Raw genomic sequence first — 15773 nt, 5'->3', positions numbered from 1 at the left:
GCTTTTAAAAACTCAGGAAAAAAGTACTGAGAAGTATTGTAAATCACTTATGAAGGCTTAAGATACAAGCGCACCTCTTCTAAAGGGTTCTGAGTCTTTAATATGCAAACTCCTCCAAGCCTTGGCACTGAATTTATTGCAGAAGGAATATTCCTTTGGCATGTTAGGCATGTGAGGGACTTTTCAGAGCATCTTGTCTAACACTCTCATGGTGCAGACAAGGAATCTGCAGCCAAGAAAGAATGCAGATTTCACTGTCATGGGGACAAAGCTGGAGTGACAAACCAGGTCTTATGGCTCCTAATTCAATGCTCTTTCCAATCTTGAGAGGAAAGAGGAACAAAGGGATGGATAGGATTCAGAAAGAAAGAAAAAAAAGGCAACAAAAAAGAAAGCAAAGCTGGATGAAAGAGAATAGGGTACAGGGAATTAAGAAGAAAAGGAAGGGCATGCATATAAGGTTGTCAAGTCTTTGCTTGAATATAAGGTTCCCAGGGTAAACTGGTCCTCTGAAATTAGCATCTCAAGTTATATAGGGGCATCAGCTAAGCGTTTGGCCCTTCTTGTCTGCTTAGATATGAAGTTTCTAGAAAGAAAGGGCAATGTGGCAGGAGGATGGTACCCAGAGAGTTGGGAAGGATGCTGGCTCTACTTCTCTACTCTTCAATGTCAATGAATGCAATGCATGCCTTTCATCTGGATTCTTGTTTGTTTTTTCTCATTGGAGAATAAAGGACAGATGAACAGTTGGAAATATCCATAGCTCACCAATGTTCCTCAAGTTCCCTCTGAATATTTATTGGACTTCAGTTGTCCTTGAGACATCACCAAAAAAAAAAAAAAAAAAAAAAATGCTAAATGTGCATCAGCAACTTGGAGAAATGCAACCTCCTGCATTTCATAGAAAGGTCCAGAAAGAATGTGTAACTGGTTCAAAGTGGCCTAGCTACGAAGAATATATCAATTATCTGATGTGGTGTCACAAAGCACCCAAACATGTGGGATGAAGCAGTCTTCAAAAAATGGCTGCTATCAGCTCTTTTATTCCTGAACATACATAGCACCTCTCAGGTCAGAAGGCAGAGTCTATTTCCCCTCCTCTTGAATCTGATTGGCCTTGTGACTTGCTTTGACCAATAGACTGAAGCAGAAATAACATTCTAGAACTTCCAAAATCAACCCTTAAGATAACTGGCAGTTTCTATTCCTCCCTCTTGGAAGCGAGATGCCATAGAAGAAGTCTAACCACCTTGATGGGAGGAAGCCCAAGCCAGCTGCATGGACAGAGAGAGGTCACGTGGAAGAGAATTGAGGTTCCTGATATGTAAATGAGGCCTTCTTGAACCTTCCAACTCAGCCCAGCTGCCAGTGGCCAGTTGAATGCCATCAAATGAGTGACCCAGGCCAGGCACAGTGGCTCATACCTGTATCAGTACTTTAGGGGTTGAGGTGGGAAGGTTGCTTGAGCTAGGAGTTTGAGACTATCCTGGGCAACACAGTGAGACCTCATCTCCACACACACAAAAATAAAAACAATTAGCTGGGTGTGGGGGTGCATGCCTGTGGTCTCAGCCACTTGGGAGGCTGAGGTGGGAGGATTGCTTGAGTTTAGGAGATCAAGGCTGCAGTAAACTGTAATCATGCCATTGCACTCCAGCCTGTTTCAGCCTGTGTGACAGAGCAAGATTCTGTCTCAAAAACAAGCAAACAAACAACAACAAAAACAAACAAACAAAAACGATGAATGACCTTAGGCAATACTCAGCTAGGCTTAGTTGACCCACTGAATCATGAAAAATAGTAAATGACTGATGATTTTGGCAACTAAGTTTTGGGATCGTTTGTTAAGCAGCAATCAATATCTGAAACAGTAGCTTTAAACAGCAACCATTTATTGTTTCTCATGAATCTACGAGTTGGGAGGATGGTTCTGGTGATCTGGAGCAAGCCTAGCCAATCTCATTCAGACTTGCTTGTGCCTCTGCAGTCAAGTGAGGGCTGACTGGTCAAGGATGCCTCAGCTGTTATGACTCAGCTCTGCTCTACGGGGTCTTTCATCTTCCAGCAGGCTTATTTTGGTGATGTCAGAATTCCAAGACTGGAAACAGAAATGTGTAAACATTTTTCCAGCATTCATTTACATCAAGTCGGCTATTGTCTTGTTGGCCAAAGTAAATCATACGTTGAGCCCAGAATAGGAGGGGACTACAAAGTTAGAGGGAAAGACCTTGGAGAAAAAAGGAGGTCATTTATTGGGGGCCACTAATACTATTAAATGTACTACAAGGAACCCATGCATGTTTCTCATAGTTAGAGGAGTATTCAACAGCATTATTAAGGTTTTGGACTGAGGTCAGGAATCAATTGAAAAAATTACATTTAAAATTAAGCAAAATAATTAGATGAACATTTTCTGATTTTTAAATAGGTTTCCAGATTTTCTGGCCAAGTCACTATTGCTCACGATATTGATGTTGTATTATTTCCAATACAGGATGACTTTCCTAAATCCCTGCTGACAGAGTCAGTGATAGAATCAGGAAGAAATACCAGGTCTCATACTACACGGTCATTCATTCCATTAATCAATTCACAGTAATAATGCAATCGTAAGGCTCTTGGTAGAGTTCCTTAGAATCCTGCTTCATAAAGTTAGCTCTCTAAATAGCCAGTGGGCAGACTGGTTTGAGACTTCTCTCTGGAAACCTAAGGCTGTTTGCATTTGAGCTTTACAGAAGTGGCTCAATACCAGGCTCATTAATGGGAAAAGGGTCATGTGTATGGATACATGTATTTGGACATTTATATGTAATGTGTGATCACTTTTGATTCACTGTGATTTCATTTAAGTTTGGTTTTACCTGTCTTCATCTCCCCTGCATTACCAGAAACTGACTTTGCACTTTCACTTACTACCACCTCCCTGGGAGGCAAATTAATGTTCCACTCTGGATTTCAGAGCTGAAGTCTGAGAAGCAGGAAAGGAGAGACTGAGATTACCATTCCCAGATCCCACACTAGCCTGCTAGTTACAGCGGTGTGATGCTGCCCCCTATACAGTGATTGGTACCAGTCAGATGAACGGTTCTTTGATCTGTTCCTCTGTCCTCCACCACTAGTCTACCCACCCCATCTTGAACTTTGTTAATACAATATTTCTGCTAGTTATTGTTCAGGGATTGAGAGTCTGGGGAACTGTGTTCTGGTCCTTGGGTTAATGTCTTGAGACCTTAGTTTCCTCATCTGTAAAGTGGGTGGGCTGGACTAGATATATGTTCCTCCTGCTCTGAGCTGTGTAGGATGCCAGCAGAAAACCAGACCCAAGTCACAGGGTTCTAAACAAACCATACCTTAAATCTCTCAGTAATGGCCAGCCACATCTAGAAGAAACAGGCTGGGAAAACAGCTGAAGAATAATAGATATTTGTTTTATTTGTCAATTATGCCTCAGTAAAACTAAAAAAAAAAAATAGATACTTCTGTTATCAAGAAATTATTGCACTTGATTCAAGGCTGATATTAAACCATAACAGCCTCACTCAAGGTGGGGGGTGAGAGATAAAAAGAGATTACAAAACTGAAAAGAGGTGTTCATTTGCAGAAAACTAAGGGAGTATCTTTCAAACAGAAATTGGAAGCCAGAGATCTCTGAAGATAAGCATCATGAAATGTTGTTCTTCCCCAGACAGAACGTATCCCACGTTTTCCACCCACGTTTTCCACCGGCGTTGTTTTGGTAAAGAAGGGTAAGGTGGAAGGAAGTGATGAGGCTGAAAAATACCATTTGCTTCAATTCAGCCGGGAAGGATCCGCTACCTTTTGGTTCCTATTAAGTGAATTTAGCTTTAGCTTTCATGATAGTATTTTCCCAAAGGAGTCCTTTAGAGCTCACCCCTACCCTCTTCGCAGCTAGACTGACATCAGGTGACGTTCCAAGTGCCCCCAGCCCACTTAGCGCTATCAGTAGGGATTGGCCCTCACCCCTGTCACAGCGCTTTCCCATGACATCCCCCAGCTTCTCTCTCCTAGGACCTCCTCGCCAGCCTACCCCTACCTGTTGGGTAGGTCTTACTTGCTGGGAACACCTGCTGTCCTTAGAAGGGGAGCAACCGACGCCTTGGAATCCTGGCCTGTCCCTTCCTGGTGAAGGGGGCGCCTGCACTTAAGTGCCGGCTTCTCCGCCTCAGGCAGAGTCCAGCAGGCAGGCGACCAGGCGTAGTTGAGTTCTGTGGCCTGGGGAAAGGGGACGCCCTATCCCCAACACAGCCCTGTTTCGCAGGGCTTCAAGACGCTGAGAACAGCCGGGAACCCCTGGATTAGCCCTGGAGTCTTGGAGGCACCCGAAAATTCCAGGGGCCCACCTCAACTCCGCTCTCAGTCTGGGCCAGCGGCGGCGGGACAGGCGCCAGGTCCTCACACATCGGCTGGGACGCCCAGCCCACTGCGGCTGAAGCTCCGGCCGCCGCCGCTCCCGGTGCTGCAAACCGGTCTGGCTTCGCTGCAGGGCGTGCGGCGATGGGGCAAGTGGGTGGAGAGAAAAGGGGAAGAGCCTGGGCGGCCGGCGGGCGGGGCCTGCAGCCTCCCCAGCCGCGGCAGCCGACGCGCAGCCGGCTCTCTCTCCGCCTAGCTCCCACTCCGGCGCGCACCAAGCGGGAACCCGCGCCCGAGCCCCGGGGGCGCCGCTGCTGCTCTTCTCGGTCCCCGGTCCCCGAACGCGCCGCGGCGAGGCTGCACCCGGCCGTGGAGCCGCTCGGAGCTGCTGGGCTTTGGCGGCCGCTCGCCGCTCCGTCTGGCCGAAGGACCGGCGGGGAAGGAAGGGGAAAGCGGGGACACACACACTCGCCGCGGCGCGCGCGCACTGCATACTCGTAGTCGCGCGCCCCCGCCAAGGCGCGTCCGAGCGAGTTTGGCCCCGCGGCTCCAGCCCCGGCACCTGCCCGCCCCCAGTGCTGCCCCCGGCCCCGGCCCCACCCGCCGCCCACTCCGCGCCGCTGCGCCTCCCGCCCCTCGCCTGCACTGCTCTCCCTTCGCCGTGGGGAAGCGACAACGTCCCGATAACTTGCAGACTGTGGCGCAACTGGTCTTGGTAGCGGAGGCACCCGAATGCTGCCCGGGTGAGGTAAGTTTCCTGTGCGTCCCCTGCCCCTTCCACTAGACCCTTCAGGGGGGGCTCGCGCTTGAGGGCTCTGCATCACTGCTGAAACCCGTCGGTCTCTCTACCCTTCCACTTTGCCTGTCTGCGTTGTGCTGGGGGTGACGTGGAGAGGGCGCCCGTGGCCGCCGAAGCGGGACCTTCGTTCCGCTGGGGCCACAGCTGCGCGCTCCCAGCGGGCACCCACCCGCTCCTCACCCGGATCCCCGGGGCCGCAGTGACGCTCGGAGAACACGCTGGGTTCACTTAAATAGGAGTCCTCTCCCCCTTCCAGGGGAACCTGCAGAGTTTGGCAGCTGAAGGAAAGGTCTCCCACCACCCTCCCCCGGTACGAAACAGCGGTGAACTTGTTAGGCGCCCCTGGTATCTCAAGAGGGGCTTGTGAGTTGGTGTTCTGCTAATTTCTGGCGCTGGAGCCGGATTGAACAGGTGCGGTATGGTTCCAGTCTAAATGCAGCAACAGACTTCTGCGTTTCCCAGGCTTTCTCCCCCAGCCTGGTCAACGTGACGCTTCAACATCTGGGGCAGGGGCTGGGAGTGTGGGGGCACTGGGGAGGGAGAATGCCCTGGTTTGATTTATTATGCCGATGCCAGGAGTCGCCAGAACAGAAGACAACAAATGTCTGCTTATCTCGCATCTATGCAGATGAGTGTGTTGTCATTTCTTATCCCCCCAACCCCCACCTCTCTTGTCTGGTGCCCAGCGTGGTTGAGTAGAAACCTGTTCCGGAGAAGTTGTTTGGGTAGATTGATGAATTCTTTCATCGAATCTACTGAAATCAGGGCTCCGAACAAGGCAATCCTAGTTACTCTGATGCTTTTTTAAAGGGAGCATATTGCAGACCAGAAATAACACCCACTATCACTACCTCTCTGTGACATTCTCAGATGCAGGAGGCCCTAGCTGTAAGGTGAATGATCCTTAAGGGACCGGTAGGACCTTAGAATGTGTTAATCTCGTGCAAGGAAGAAGAGGTGTCTCTGTGTCAGTACTTCTGAGTCTTGGTTTGGGGAACCCCTTTTGTCCCTCTAATGAAGCACATTCAGCCAGAGACTTCCCTCCTGTTCTGCGAAGAGGCTAAAGCGTTCCGCAGCTGTTGGAGTGGAGAAAGGCGAAAGGATTGGTTTCATTAGGACCCTAATGTGATGAAGTAGGGTAGTGGTCATGGAAGCTTTGCTAGAGCATTCCCAGCTGAAAGGAGACTCTGGGAAAAAAAACCTTAATCGGCCAAGTGTAAACCAGTGGGAGGCTGAGTAAGTTTCATGTGTAATCTCTGAGCGGAGGGAAACGGTGGGTTCTGATATGGTCCTGTGGGCAGAGACTTATGAGGACTGATGAGAAAGCTGGTGAGTTTGAGACTGATGTATGATGACATCTTACCTGAGAAGGAAAACTGTAAAGCACTGAATGATAGAACCACATTGCATTTTTGTCCACATTAAGACTAGAGAGATTTAATAATAACACCTTACATTTGCATCAGTGTCTTGCAATTTGTAAATTCTTTTGAGTGTTCTCACCTAATTCCAAACATTTCTGAGGGAGGCAGGGCGAAGATTATTTACCATGTAAACACAGAAGGATTCAGAGATTTATCAAGGTAACAAGTGCTGGTATTAGAATCACTGTTAGGTTTTCTGTCATAACCAGGTGCCTGCTCTGTACTTATATAAGGTGGTTTTTTTAATGGTAGAGGTCTTCTGCATTTATTGTGGTCTGCACAGTCTCACTGTAAATTACTGTTTACATTTTATGGATGAGGAAACTGAGGTTTAGACAAGCAGGGGGAGTTTTTCATGGATTTACATCTAATTTAGAGGAGTTTACAAGACTAGAACTTGGGTCTTCTGATATCCAGTCCATTGCTTTGTGTATTCTGCCATCATTTCAGTTCTGATAGCAATGAGGACACATCATGGAAACTGCAATACACAAGGGACTGTTCAGCATGCCCCCTGTGACCTGGGTTCTAGTTCTGGGACTGCATTTGGCTGTATGACCTGGGCCAAATCATATCACTTCCAAGTCTCAAGTGTCTCACATATAAAACAAAACGTTTGTATGAAATTGTGTTTTTTGTTTCCAACTTTAGCATTCTGTGTTGTTTAGCAATGTGTTTGTAATCTGGTATCATTTTCTCTAGACAAAGGACACCTTTTTACCCTATATCACCTAAGAGACCTGGCTAATTACTCTTTTAGCTTTAGTTTATCCCTTCCCACCTTTACTACATACCACGTCATCAAAGGAATGAAACGTAACAAGTGCGTTTTAGCTTAGCATCTACAGTATATTGTTTAGTATTGCTGTTTGACTTGAAAATATTCTGAGGGGCTGAAGTACTTACTGTAAGGTACATGTCAGGGCTTACTTGAATATTCTAATTGTAAGCTCGTAACTTTTTTTTTTTTTTTTTTAGCTTTTGGTTTGCATAAAGTAAGTACTCAATAAATAACTGTTGAATTAATGAAGGAGGTGAATGAAGTCATTCATAAGGAAAACACATGCTGTAAAACATAGAAAGCATCTCACCATGTAAATTCCCCACACATAAGATAATTTGCCTATAGGCTTGTGCCTCCTGAAGCTGGCAGGTACAGAGCCCATTGTTGCTCTCTTTTCTGAATGCATTATATAGGGAAGAGCTTTTCTTTCTCCCTGTAGACAGCAGACTCATGTCATCTGTGTTATGCTCTTTTGTTTGCCTCCCCCGCCTTAGTAGTACAGCTGCTGAAAGATACATTCCTAGAAATTGACTTGTCCCATTTTACGAAGGGGTATGTCTTGAGATGGAGAAACCATTCTGTTTTTAAAATAGGGTATTGAGTAAGTTTCAGGAGACGCTAAACTGGCTCGTGGTTTCAGAGGGGGAACCTAATTAACAAAACCAACCTAGTTTCTGTTCCTTTTAACAATCTTCTCTTTCCACTCCTCCTCTTTATATACAGACAAGTAGTGTTTTTATGTTTGGAAGAATGATAATAAAGAATATAGTGATCTTAAATATTATTAATGGATCTGCAATTTATACTGGGGATTGATGTCTATCTCCTTCTGATAATTTAAATATTCATTAGTTTAGAAGTACCTTTTATGGGTAAGAAAACTAAAACTTAGGTGAATTGACGTACTTATGGTCACAAAGATGATAAGAGGAGGACCAAGATCAATGTGGTATTCTTAAGAAGATTCATATTCAAGTTTGTCCCAGGAGTTCTATGGTGAAGGTACAGTTTTGACTTTTAGAAATCATAGAGATTAACAGAAAACTTCTGTTTACTATCATTATTAGAGAGTTAGTACATTTGGAAATGGTTAGCATTTATATGTTTAAGTTTTCTTGCCCAAGCAGATGCCATTAAACAGAATATGGTTTTTTTTTTTTCTTTTTACTTTTTTTTTTTTTGTTTTTTTGAGACAAGGTCTCACTCTGTTTCCCAGGCTGGAGTGCAGTGGCCCAACCATGGTCCACTCCAGCCTCAACCTCCCCAGGCTCAGGTAATCCTCCCACCTCAGCTTCCTGAGTAGCTGGCACAACAGGCATGCACTGTCCTGCCCGGCTAATTTTTGTATTTTTTGTAGAGACAGGGTTTCACCATGTTGCCTAGGCTGGTCTGTAACTCCTGAATGCAAGCAATCTACATGCATCAGCTTCCCAAAGTGCTGGGATTACAGGTGTGAGCCCCTGCACTCCGCCAAAAATGTTTGTTTTTATCTATTCACTAAGATTCTTTTGGCTTATATACATCACCAGACTCAGAAATAATACTTTGCTCCAATCAGTGCGGGCAGAGAGGAAACTGTCTGAATAGAAACCAAAGACCTGTAATCCCATGAGAGGCCGAGGTGGGAGAATCACTTGAGCCCAGGAGTTTGAGACCAGCCTAGGCAACATATCTAGACCCCATCTATAAAAAAATAAAAATTTAGCTGGGTATGGTGGCATGTGCCTGTGGTCCCAGCTACTTCGGAGGCTGAAGTGGGAGGATCACTGGAGCCCAGGAGTTCGAGGTTGCAATGAGCTGTGATCGCACTACTGTACTCTAGCCTGGGTGACACAGTGAGGCCTTGTCTCAGGAAAGAAAGGAAAAGAAACACAAATGTATGCTGGTATTCTCAACTTCTCTTCCTGGTATATAAAGCCAGAAGCCAAAGGTAGCCTTGTCATGCAGCTGGTAAAGTCATAAATATGTATACATTCAATTTGCATTTGCATTTTGCTTGTACTTCTGTTAGATGGTGAGTCAGAATATTTAATATCCTGGAATTTTTTTTTCCCCCTATGGCCAGAGTCTTCATTAGATTCTGTAAAACATCAAGTCCTAAATGTATTTGTTGCTGAAACATGTTCTCTTTGTATCAAGTGCATTATTGGGAGTTGGAAGGAGTCCTTCATTTTTTTTAGAAGCTGGCCGGTTAGAACTGTACATTATGTAGCTACACTGTTCATTTGTGGTCTTATCAATAGAGCAGGATGTGTTACTTTTTGCTGAGTGCCAGGAAAACCGGGGTGGGAGGAAACCTAGGCTTCTGTTCTTTTTTCTTTTTAAAAATCAACTTTAAACTTAATTTATTGATGAAATTTTTGTGGTACTGTGTCGTAAACAATCAGCTGCTGTTGACAGAGAATTGTATTCAGTCAGGTTCCTTTTAATATATAAGATTAGGTCAGGGAAAACAGGCTTGGTTTTGTGCATTCTATTCTCAATTGTATTTACTTCTGTATCACTTCATCAGAGGTGTATAGAGGAGATGTTCACACAGGAAAACACAGAAATCCTGCCCAAACTAGATGACTCTTGAAAAGATTTGAAACAGAGTGATTGGGACAAGGTTGCATGTTCAGTAAGCTGACAGTGGTGCCTTGGTATTATCATTTTAAGTGAAAACAAACTAGCACTGGAATGAACAACATGATGTGTGTGTTCTTGTAGGAAGTCTTCTGTATTGTTTATGGGACTCAGTAAACAATGAGTATGTAATATGTTTTCGGTAATTTACATGATGGATGCACAATAAGTTCTTGAGACAAGTTTTCTCTAATATTCTTAGAAAATCAGTTGTGAAATTGCAATGAAATATAAAGCGTTGAGTGTTTGGTATTGCTCCCGTTTTTAAAATGGGTGTGTATGTCTTTCAGTGGAAGTTCAGGCAAGGGTTGGAATTGTAAGTACTAGGGGCCCAGGGATTATAATTATCTTGAATTGGAACTAAAGCTCAGACAGGACTGCAGAAAGTTCATTCAGTTTGTAAGAGAAAAGGTGATATTTAAGCCTTCGCCATTCAGTCATGCTGAGCAAGGGGTTTGTAGGGGAGGATGAAATTAGAGCGAGTCATAAAAATATGCTTTCCTTCTTTCATAGACAGACTGAAGACATGCAATGGATTCAACACGTTGCACAGTAGGTTTTTGATTTAATATACATTGTTTTTCTTTCTTTTTTAAACCATGTCCATCGTTGTGCTCTCTGGATCACTTGATCATATGTTTGGTAATAAAGTAAGGAAACAAAACAGCAACAACAACTAAAAAGCAATGCAAAGGCCTTCTTGAGGGAGTAGTAAGCACATCATAGGTGTTCAGCAAATATTTGTCAATGGAGAAGGCTAAGCATCATGTTTTATTTATATTTGTATTCTTGGAACTTGGCACTGTGCTGGCAGATGGTGAGGACTTAATAAGTGTTTACTGAACAATTTATGTATCCAAACGAATATCACTTTTCAAAATCTTGGGATGTTCCATAATTATTCTATTGATTCTGTTGTTTTTCAAACCATTTTAGAAATATTAGGCAGTCTGATAGATATTAATGTTGATAGTTTTTAGTAGTTCTTTTTTTTTTAAATCATAAATGGTATTTATTCACTAGACTCCAACTTTTTTAACCAAAATGCCTAGGAATAATTTTGTATTATTTCTCTTCTTTAGGAGAAAAATAAACATTAAATATGTTCTGTTTTTCTTTGAAAGTATCCAATAAGCATAGTTTTCAAATGCCCAGAGTGGCATAATAGTGAGTTTGGTTCAGGGTACAGAGACAAGAATGGACTTTAAGCTTCTCTAAGTTAATCAGCTTAAATATCACCTCCTCCTGGGGCCTTTTCTTTTCTTCCAACCTAAAGGAGACCTCCATATGTTTTGTTCACTTGTCACAGGGGATACTGATACAGTTTCGATGTTTGTCCCCTCCGAATCTCAGGTTGAAATGTGATTCCCCATGCTAGAGGTGGGGCCTGATGGAAAGAGTTTGGGTCATGTGGATGGATCCCTCATGAATGGCTTAGTACCCTCCCCGTGGTAATGAGTGAGCTCTTGCTCTATGAGTTTACATGAGATCTGGTTGTTTCAAAGCGTGTGGCATCTCCTACCCCTACCTTGCTCCCTCTTTTACACAGACTCCCCGTCACCTTCCGCCATGACTGTAAGCTTCCTGGGGCCCTCCCTCACCAGAGGCACATGCTGGCGCTGTGCCTCGTGTACAGCCTGCAGAACTGTGAGCCAAAATAAAACCTCTTTTCTTTATTAATTACGCAGCCTTAGGTATTCCTTTATGGCAATGCAAAAACAGATTAACACAGATAATTATTCATTTATGTATTTCACTAGTTTTCCTATCACCTGTGCCCAAACTCACATTCAACCCAAGATTGTAAACTCCTTGAGGGCAGAGGCCATGGTTCATAACACTGTTTTTCTTGTGTTTGGCACATAGTAGGTCCTCAGTAAATATTTAAATGAATACATGAATAAGCCCTATCCATCCTGTCAAGATGAAGTGGGTCATCATTTAGGTTACTCAAGCTGAATCAGACTGAGAGGACAGTGCTTACGTGTTAGCTATGGCAGCTCCTTTACAATGATGACCGAACCCTTAAGGATGAGAAAACACTTGCTTAGATGATAAATTCTGGCATGATTATTAAGAAAACACTGTCTATTTAAAGACTGACTTCTTTCATTTACTTAGAAATGAATAGTAGTGAACAACCAGGAGGAAATTATCAAGCACAAAACAAAACGTTCCCACACTGTTAAAATGGGCTCTAAATGTACCTAAATCATAAACATATTCATTCCTAATTAAGACACTTTGGTGTTCATATACAAGGCAATTTCTATGATGCCTCACATAAAGTTGATATTTGAGTTGGTATTTATTTAAACATCAGCCACATCAACAGCCCCAATACCAAGGAAGAAGCCAAAGCAGTGACTCTCAAAGTGTAGTCCTTAGACCAACAGAGTCATCACTACCTGAGAATTTGTGAGAAATGCAGATGAGGCTGGGCGCGGTGGCTCACAGCTATAATCCCAGCACCTTGGGAGCCCAAGGCAGGTGGATCACCTGAGGTCAGGAGTTCGAGACCAGCCTGGCCAACATTGTGAAACCCCATCTCTACCAAAAATACAAAAATTAGCTGGGCGTGGTGGCAGGTGCCTGTAGTCCCAGCTACTTGGGAGGCTGAGGCAGGAGAATCTCTTGAACCCGGGATGGGAGGCTGCAGTGAGCCATGATCGCACCATCGCACTCCAGCCTGGGCGACAAGAGTAAAACTCTGACTCAAGAAAAAAAAAGAAAAGAAATGCAGATGAACTCTGTGGATGGATGACAGGCCTTCAGGTGATTCTGATGCATACCCAATATTGCCAGTAAATGGTAAATCTGTTGCTCCAAGTATAAGCCTCCAGAAGCGTTCAGTATTCCCAGGTAAACCCAGGGAGTGTTGCGGGAGTGCTATCTGCCTGCTCCTTCAGAAATATGAGGGGAGAAATGAAAAATTCTCCCTCTGCCAGTCTTGGCTTTTCTCAGAAGTGTGTGGATCACAGGAGAGCAAAGTATTGTGAATGGTTTGGGTATCTAGGACTTGAGATAGAATATAAAAAGGCTTTTGGTAGTCACAGAGCCTGCCAAGTGATGGGTATTATGGGGTATAAGAAAGTGTTAATACAAACATGGTCCTGGCTGTCAAGGAGGCTGACTGTGCTGAGAGCTTACTCTGTTCCAGTCACTTTTCAAGTGCTGTTTCTTTTCATCACCATGTGCCTCCGAGGCGGGCTGCAGTATTTCTTCACTGAAGAGAAAGAAATGAAAACCTAGTCAGGTTAGTAGTAACTTGTACCGGAGCACAGAACCAGTAAAGGATGGCACGAAGGTTCTAGCCCTGGCTTTTCTGACTAGGAAGCCTATACTCTTTTTCTCTGTTTCATGCTGTAGCACTTCAAAGTATAGTTTAGAAATAAGAGCTTTAAAAAGGAGAACATAAGTGAATCTAAAATTTATATCTCCAAACTAAGTGTTTCTCTGAACTCCAGTTTGCATAATTGACATTACACTTGGATATGCCAAAGGTACCTCAAATTCTACATGTTCAAAACCAGAACCATGATCTTTTTCCTCCACATCTGATACTCCTATGAGGTTCCCAGCTCTCTGGTGGGCACCGCTAGTCACCAAGTAGCACGAGCAGAAATTTGGGAGCCATCCTTGGCTCCACCCTTTGCACACACTACATCTAATCCATCATCAATGTCTATTGATTTTGCTTCCTGAATATCTCCCCCATTCCATCTGCTTCTCATCATTTGTACGGATTCTATCCTAGCCCAACTTCTTGTCTCTCTGCAGGACTAAGCCAGAACCTCACTGGTCTCCTGAGTCCACTCTGGGTCTCCTAGGATCCATTACCCATGTTACATATTGTAACCGGGGCACTTGTGATGGTTGGAGGACACCTGAGGCTCTGCTGGCCAGATCTCTACCTCCTGCACCTGGCCAAGCCCTCACGGAAGCACACAAATTCTGGCCCCAGGGCTCTCCACCTCAGTGGCCTTTTGAGCTCTTGGACAGCCTTCTGAGGACTTGTTTTTCCAAGTAGCTTTCTACCCTGATGTTTTTGCTCTCCTGGAGTCCAGTCAGAGGCAGGTTCATAACTACAGTGAACTACTTTTAAAGGAGCAGGTTGGATACTCCAGTGTAGCCCTAGGGACTTACCCAACCCTACCCCAAATACCAAGTTCTTAAGAGTTCTCCAGCAGTTCGCAAGTGCACTCCACTCACTCCAACAAAGAACCAAAGACTGCTCTACTTCCACAGTTGCTTATACACTGGGCCTGAGTTCCCTCAGGACCTTGCAACGTCACATTTGTGGCCACCATAGCAGCGAAATTCACCACCTGTGGTCTAGGAATAAAATCTAAGCCTCTCCCAAAAGGCACCTGTCTCTGACTCTTGACTGTGGCTTATCCTGGCAGCTTTGAGGAAAAGGCCTGGGTAGCTTTGCATAACTGCCAGGATAGATAAAGAAACATGACTCAAAATCATTCTCTCTGTATTTCCTCATAACAGGAACCAGTTGACATAGGTGCAGGAAAACTTCCTGACCAAGGGATAGGGCCTGGGGCTGGGAGTGCTGGAGAGAGAGAAACACAGGGATCTGCCCCCCAGACTCTTCAGTGGCCTCCCTTTGTGCCTGGAGTGAAGATCTGGGTCATTGACATGGTTCCAGGGCCCTGCACAGTCCTGATCCTGCTGCTACTCCAGTCTCAGATCCACCACTCTGCCCCTTGCTGTTTCTGAGCCATATTTGCACCCGCCAGCTTCACACCCTCTGTGCAGCATTGGCTGACCACGCTTCAAGGTTACTTTTGAAAGGAGGCCTTGGCCACCCATCCCCAGTATAGGACAGGACCAGCGGTTCGCTCTCCAGGAAGACTTCAACAGTATGATTACTTGACTCGTTCCTGCGTCCCCACCAGCTGCTAATCATCAGGGCTCATTGCATCCCCATAATGTTGGCACATGCAGAATTGTCTTGAGTGGATAAGTAAATGAATACCAATACTTTTGCCTTAAAAAAATCCTCTTTGTAAATTTCCAGTAAAGAAAGGAAATGCACAGAGATCATGAATGAACCACTTCATATTGCTGATCCTGCCCATGGACTTAATCTTCAACTTTCATTACCACTGCCTAATTTCACAGCTGTCATGATCCGCATTTCCATAATGGTAGCTGCAGGTATTACCCCCCCAAGGAAGGTTGCCCCAAAGGCATGATATAAAATATTTCTGGAAGAATACCTTTGATACTAGTGTCTTTGTTTGCCTCTGGGGAGGTGAATTGGCTAGCTGGGGGACATGGATGGGAGGGGAATTTTCATCCCATACTTATTTGTACCTCTGAATTTGGACCCATATGTGTGGATTACTTATTTTAAAAATTAAAATTGTAAAAGTAAAAGGAGGGAAAGCATAGCAAGAGATGTGAAGGAATGGGAATGATTATTTAGAGGAAAGAAGATGGAGATGCAGTTGAAAGGGGGTTGTCCTAAAAAGAATTCCTGTCTTCAAGGATACGGCCAGTTACATCTGACTTGTTCTGCACATCTGTGGATAACTATCTAGCTTCAACTTAAAAGGGATGACATACCATATAACTTGACTTAAAGAGGTTTGCCTGATCTCACCCGTCACAGAATATAACATTTAATCTAAATATAAAGGCTAATAGAACGTCATTATTTAAGAGTGAAGCAGTTGTTAAAGAAGGAGTTAGTTGGAGGCTAAAGCATTCTCCTTGAAGACATACAAGTGTCCAAAAAACATGAAAAAATGCT

The 15773-nt window shown here is 44.4% G+C and overlaps 2 protein-coding genes across 3 annotated transcripts in view; one reads left to right on the top strand and one right to left on the bottom strand.

Annotated features, from left to right (window-relative positions):
* Nucleotides 1-1875: 1875 nt before the first annotated feature.
* LOC108582429 lies at nucleotides 1876-5192 on the bottom strand. The gene is made up of 2 exons (XM_021927785.2): nucleotides 4362-5192; nucleotides 1876-2098 (listed from the first exon to the last, which is right to left on the bottom strand). The coding sequence occupies exons 1-2, from the start codon at nucleotides 5190-5192 to the stop codon at nucleotides 2018-2020; spliced, it is 912 nt and encodes a 303-aa protein (XP_021783477.1). The 3' UTR covers nucleotides 1876-2017.
* Nucleotides 4614-15773, top strand: part of PIP5K1B (phosphatidylinositol-4-phosphate 5-kinase type 1 beta) — a 309699-nt gene continuing 298539 nt past the window's right edge. The window contains exon 1 of one of the 2 annotated variants that reach the window (XM_003911777.4): nucleotides 4614-5119. The gene's annotated coding sequence lies outside the window, so the exon portion shown is untranslated. The remainder of the gene's footprint in view (nucleotides 5120-15773) is intronic. The other variant, XM_009188894.4, reaches the window with a different exon arrangement.

This window comes from Papio anubis, chromosome 13 (genome assembly GCF_008728515.1).
Source record: "Papio anubis isolate 15944 chromosome 13, Panubis1.0, whole genome shotgun sequence".
Lineage (NCBI taxonomy): Eukaryota > Metazoa > Chordata > Mammalia > Primates > Cercopithecidae > Papio > Papio anubis.
Note: the sequence above shows the minus strand (reverse complement) of the source record. Positions and strands in the feature narration are given on the sequence as shown.

What these genes read in the sequence shown, in the direction of transcription:
- LOC108582429 (XM_021927785.2), bottom strand. Translation starts at nt 5,192, where the DNA reads ATGCAGAGCCCTCAAGCGCGAGCCCCCCCTGAAGGGTCTAGTGGAAGG. An exon ending in AGACTGAGAGCGGAGTTGAG is followed by an intron (nt 2,099 to 4,361) that starts GTGGGCCCCTGG and finishes TTCTGTTTCCAG; the next exon opens with TCTTGGAATTCTGACATCAC.